Genomic DNA, 6,169 nt, shown 5'->3' on the forward strand with positions numbered 1-6,169 from the left:
ATGGAGGAAATAGGAAGTGACTCCTGAAGGTCATTGAAGTACAGATGTAAGCTTCTGGTTGGTGAATCAAACCATCTGATCATATTGAGATGTGTTGGGAAAAAATATGGAACAAAAGCTCATAGATAGTYGGTACGATGGGCGACGAAGGACTCAAGAGTCTGGAGGCGACGCCCTCTTGAGGTCAACTGGTCCACAGCAGGATCCGAGCTGGAATCAGACAGAGAACCTCCTCAGTTCTCAGCTTCATTGAGAYTAAAGCTGACTTGTTTCTGGRTTAGAGTAGAAACATCTGTAACCAGGCTGTTCTCCACATCCTATCTGTTCCTCTGCTTGGTTTTGCTACAGGTCAAAGATGAAAAGGTCACCCACACATTTACACTTCAGACAAAATTAATATATGCTGAATTAAGATACACATACTATTTTTTACGTGACACTATTTGTTTCTCACTGACTGAAGTTAAATCAAACCGAACTTGTCTTGTTTTAGGTCAGCTAGAATCGCAAAAAGTAAATGCCAGAAAACTTAGCAAGAACTTTTAAAAAAAAWTTTGTAACCATCTTCGAATTAAGAAGTTTACAAGTTTACATCAGGATCAAGGATAACTGTCTTTAAGATGYGTGATTTGGGTCAAAGCTGTTGGGTTTCCTCCAATAAGTTTCTCCCAATAGTTTGCTTTAGTTGGTCTGTTCCTCCTGACAGAACTGGAGGAACCACGTCCATTTTCTCACTATATTTTTGGCAGTTAACTATTTTTAAGAAATAATTTTGTTGTTTCTAATTAAACAACAAAATTGTTGTCTTCAGACAGTGAGACAGTGAGAAAAAAATGTGTGTGTCTTTTTATTCAGTGTGTGAATGATGTCACTTCCTGTTTGGTATTTTTGTGTCAGTAGAGACTAAAAGGTTTAATAAAATATTTTTACAGTACACTATTGAARGGAAAATAAACTTTCTGGTGTGCACCAGATAACTCAGGTTTCAGGTTTGGGCTGCCTTCAATGTCCCTTTAGAGGCTCCGTAATTTTGTGACATTTGGTTTTAACAGATTGCAGAAAATAATCTGTAATCTGTGTGACTGTCTCCAGCTGGAACTGCTCTTCATCTCAGACTTTAAACCCTCTTCCTGATGTCTTCAGACTTTATATTACATAATAAGGTAATGATCAGCAGTGACTGTTTGTGTTGTCTATTTCCAGATGTCCCCGACCCACTGTCCACCTGTCCTCCTGTCCTGATGAAAGTCTACAACTATGAAATGGATTGGCCAAYTTTCATCAAGATCTTACTTGGTATCSTTGGTATCCCGGCTGCTATAGCAGGTCAGTGGCGTTGACGTTTCTGTCAGCTGGTCTGAAGATAAACTCTCTCACTCTCTCATGTTCTGTTGGCAGCTTGTTATCGATGTTGTAAGAAGAAGAAGGACGAGGATGAAGCTGCCAACCAGCAGACAGCGATGGAGAATGGACGGATGAATCCACMAGATGATGGTGAACTTTAACTCCCTGAATCTGGCTTCTGTCTCTTTAAGAAACCCCCCAAGCCCCTTCTGAAAGTGCTGGGATTTCAAAATAAAAGCTGGGTTTTGCAGAGTGAATTGTTGCTAAACTAATGCTGTGATCTGGTTATTTGGAACACAACCAATTTGTCAATTAGTCTAAACTAATATTAACTCATTTGGAGCTAATTTGACCTCAATAACAAAACTCCTCAATACAATCCCTGGTGTTCAGATTGACACTGAACTGTGATATAACTACAGATGATCCTATGAATTACTTCATGTTTTATTTTTACATATTTCTGCTGCTGTGTGCAAACTAAGATWAATTAGTTGATTTMATTTCCAATTTMATCTTAAATAAATAAACTGAATTGAGACATAAATARCTGCGTTTCCAATACAAATGTGCTAAAAATGTTTTGTTCTAATCTCTTATAATTTTTACTGTTTTTATCTTTATTTCATCAATCTYTAATCTTTTCTCAGATGAGTGTTTCTACCTTAGTGAGTTTGTTGATTGAAGTATTTAACTGTAGTGTTTAATTATTATTGTTAATAAACTCTTGCGACAGAAATGTTTGTGTTTATTCCAAACATGTGAAGTAGCTTTCTGTTCAGAAACAACAGAGCTGGTCTTTTTCCTCCATCAGTTAATATGAACATAAAACCTTAATCAGGTTGATATTTATAGACAACAGACTGAACCATTTGGCATTTTCCTGATAAACAGGTGGGTAATTTTGGWAACTTTGATCTAAATTACTRGTTTTGTTAATAATTGTCCTCAGCAATCATTCATTTCAGGAGGGAATTTATTATGWGTGGCATGATCTTCTATGTTCCGCTCTACTTGAAACCCGTTAGTAATAATAATAACAGGATTGTCTRTTTGTAGACAGATGTTACATAAAGCTTGATTCAAACGGCTGAGTGGGTGTTTGTTTTACTTTCACTTTTACTGTGACGTGGATCTTCCTACTGAAGATYCATCAGGGAACAGAATCAACTTTAAGGAAAATCAGCGGCAACTCGGTGAGTTCCTTCAGACCCGTCCAGAACAAGAACCGTCCAGAACCCTGCGACTCTGTTCGAGGCTCCTCGCTCCGCCCAGACCGCCCGGAGGGCCGCGTTGTCCGTCTGTCTGTTCATCTGATGTCTCCATGTCCAGCTGGAGGACACATCAGAGGACAGACTGCGTCTGCGTCACTTCCTACCGATTTATCCAAGTTACGTCTTTACAACATCAGCAGATCTAAGACGACGTCAAACTACCAGCTTTGGCTCTATCTAGTGGACAAGTTGTAGAATTATAACAATCTGATATAAACAGGAAACGGCTGATGTTTCCATAGCAACCATGTGAAGCGCGATCAGAGTTGACGTTGAGGTGAATGATGAGTGTTTCCTCCTCAGATGAAGGAGGACGGTGTGTGAGCAGAGCAGCATGGAGGACGGAGAGGACGCAGTCCGTCCCTCTGGACCGTCTCAGTGTGGACAWGAGGACCAGAGGTGAGTGTCCATCTGTCCCTCCAGACTTATGTGCAKTCTCATTTCCATCCTGTCCTGTTCAAACTCTGAGCTRACTGTAGAAATCTGCTGCTTTCAAGGGTAAAGTCAAAAAGTCTCTCAGTCATAAAACATTTCAGTATTCATCCACCTGAGCTCCAACGGTTACCTTTAGCTCCTTTCTCGGATAAAAACTACAACTCCCAGCATGCATGTGGCTRTACAAGGCCACATAACTTCATGTTTCACCATCGTGCCTCRTAGCTGCTTAAAAATCAATCAATACATTGTGGATAAAGCATGAAAGGTCACAGCACCTTTCCCAACACGTAACCTTTCCTGAAAGGCTTGGCAGCGTTTCAGATATTTAAAATAAAAATCAAACCTATAATTATTGATAAACTGATATGACAGCTTACATCATGACACATTTATCAGCCCCTATCTGAAGTGGTCTCCTGCTGTCCTCTCTCTCTGTCTGACAGGTACAGGTGCCTGGATGGGCCAACTTCCTTCTGCTCATCTCAGAAGAGTGCTGCGTCCATGGAGCCGCCGCTGCAGTTCMCTGGAAAAGAGTAATTTTATTTTATGACTAATTTCAAGAGGAACAAACTAACATCTTCCATCTGTGTGTAACCAGATTCATTTGTTGCCAAAGAGCAACAAATGAAGCGCTGTGTTGTGTAAAATGAGACAGGATGACTGATGGCCTGATGGCCACCCAGCAAACATCAGTTCACCTGGTTATGTCAAAGGAATCATAAAAATAACTGGGCTACGTTTGTGCAGCAAAACATTTTATTTTGCTGCTTTTGGTTTGAAGATATTAATGAAAGTTTAAAGGTCAAAAGTTCAACCATTGGCCCCTCCTCCCTCCACTACCCAARTCTAACAAAATTAGTGTCAAACATTTGTGCTACTTTTATGCAGCTCTGATTTTCGTTTGGGATTTTCAAAGCCAAACTCGCTGGAAGAATCKATAGAACCTGATTTTATCCAGGTGGATCAGATGACAAAGCTAATTGGGTTCTGTTTTTAATTTTYTCTCCCTGTAACATCCTGATGGAGACATCATGGTGAAAGTTTCTAATGCTACCCGTTTCTTACTCTCYAGTCGAATCTTTCCCACGCATAACTGCTTATCCATTGCTGCGTCCATGGAGCCACCACTCCAGTTTGCTCCCAACAGGTAATTAGCATCTGAATACAATATAAATGTTAAATGTACAGATAAGGGTATTTACTATCTGGTTCCTCCACAGAGTGGACCTTCAGAGCTCAGAGATTCCCACTGGTCCGTCTGTCCAGCAGCACCAAACAGAGCTGGACTCCATATTTATGGTCAGTACATCGGTTCTGTTCAGTCTTTGTTGATCAGAGGACTGTCAGTCTGTCCAACATGGACCTGATGTTTAGATCTAGTCTGATGTGTCCCTCATTTCTCATTCTGTTCCAGCTGCTGGAGGAAAACATTGTCACATTTGTGAAGAACGAACTGAAGAAGATCCAAAAGGTTCTGAGTCCAGATGACCCAGGATGCTCAGAGGGTCAGAGTGAGGATGAGGAGGCGATGGGGGGTGAGGATGAAGAGCAGAGAAGGAGCAGCAGAGAGGCAGTGATGAAGATCACCCTGAACTTCCTGAGGATGATGAAGCAGGAGGAGCTGGCTGAACGTCTGCAGAGCAGTAAGAGGATTTCTATAAAACATTTCCTGCTTGGTTTACCGACTGTCTATGTTATCAGGTACACTTAGGTAATTTGGTAAAACAGACTGCGAATCAGCCAATCACATGGCAGTAACTCTATCCAGAAGTGGTGAGGAGGATCTGTTGAAGGTAAATGAGTATCAGAAAGAGGAAGAATTAGGATGTTGGGGCCAGATGGGCTCACCTGGTGTCTCAGAACCTGAAATATCCTGGATGTTTCACTCATAATCAGTGTTTGTTGTGGTGTCAGGCATCTAGTGCCCTATTGGTAGAAACGGTTCTATCCTTGATGTTCTCGATTTCACCATTAAGTGGTGGAGGRTGAACATGCTAGATAGCCCAGTGTCTGCTGTTCCTTCGTCTAAATCTGTTMTCTGTTTCTGCAAACATCAGGTGCTTCCTGATGTAAGTTTAGAGCAGAGCTTCTCAAGTCCAGTCCTCATGCTTTGTGTAGCCTGGTTGATTTGATCCAAACCAGTAGATAGAAGCATGCTCAATTAGCATTTTTATTTTTTTGCAACATTTTATTAGCTAGCTAAAACATCACATGACAATTGGATGGAAACATGGTGTAACTAAGGAAGTAGACAAATAATTACATGAATTTCCATTATTCTGGAGAAGTACAGGTTCGCCTGATTTGGTTGTTTTTGTGTTTTATTTAGAACTGGTTCCTTCACCTTGTCAACATAAACTTAAATCCTCCCTAAAGAAGAAGTTCCAGTGTGTGTTTGAGGGAATCGCTAAAGCAGGAAACCCAGCTGTCCTGAACCAGATCTACACAGAGCTCCACATCACAGAGGGAGGAACTGGAGAGGTCAATGATGAACATGAGGTCAGACAGATTGAAACAGCATYCAGGAAACCACACAGACTAGAAACAACAATCAGACGAGAAGACATCTTTAAAGTCCTACCTGGAAGAGATCAACCAATCAGAACAGTGATGACAAAGGGAGTGGCTGGCATTGGGAAAACAGTCTTAACACAGAAGTTCACTCTGGACTGGGCTGAAGACAAAACCAACCAGAACATCCACTTCATATTTCCATTCACCTTCAGAGAGCTGAATGTACTGAAAGAGAAAAAGTTTAGCCTTGTGGAACTGATTCATCACTTCTTTACTGAAACCAAAGGAATCAGTAACTTTGAACAGTTCCAGGTTCTGTTCGTCTTTGATGGTCTGGATGAGAGTCGACTTCCTCTGGACTACAACAACAAGGAGATCCTGACTGATGCTACAGAGTCCAGCTCAGTGGATGTTCTGCTGACAAACCTCATCAGGGAGAAACTGCTTCCCTCTGCTCTCCTCTGGATAACCACACGACCTGCAGCAGCCAATCAGATCCCTGCTGAGTGTGTTGGCATGGAAACAGAGGTCAGAGGGTTCAATGACCCCCAGAAGAAGGAGTACTTCAGGAAGAGATTCAGAGATCAGGAACAGGCCAG

General features: G+C 41.4%; 1 protein-coding gene across 1 annotated transcript in view; it reads left to right on the forward strand.

Annotated features, from left to right (window-relative positions):
• Positions 1-2,451: 2,451 nt before the first annotated feature.
• Positions 2,452-6,169, forward strand: part of LOC103481395 (NACHT, LRR and PYD domains-containing protein 3-like) — a 4,410-nt gene continuing 692 nt past the window's right edge. Inside the window, exons 1-7 of the mRNA XM_017309072.1 lie at positions 2,452-2,540; positions 2,922-3,017; positions 3,500-3,589; positions 4,129-4,203; positions 4,277-4,355; positions 4,471-4,699; positions 5,386-6,164. Of these exons, the coding sequence (XP_017164561.1) occupies positions 2,953-3,017; positions 3,500-3,589; positions 4,129-4,203; positions 4,277-4,355; positions 4,471-4,699; positions 5,386-6,164 (1,317 nt within the window). The 5' untranslated portion in view covers positions 2,452-2,540; positions 2,922-2,952. The remainder of the gene's footprint in view (positions 2,541-2,921; positions 3,018-3,499; positions 3,590-4,128; positions 4,204-4,276; positions 4,356-4,470; positions 4,700-5,385; positions 6,165-6,169) is intronic.

Source organism: Poecilia reticulata, linkage group LG2 (assembly GCF_000633615.1).
Source record: "Poecilia reticulata strain Guanapo linkage group LG2, Guppy_female_1.0+MT, whole genome shotgun sequence".
Lineage (NCBI taxonomy): Eukaryota > Metazoa > Chordata > Actinopteri > Cyprinodontiformes > Poeciliidae > Poecilia > Poecilia reticulata.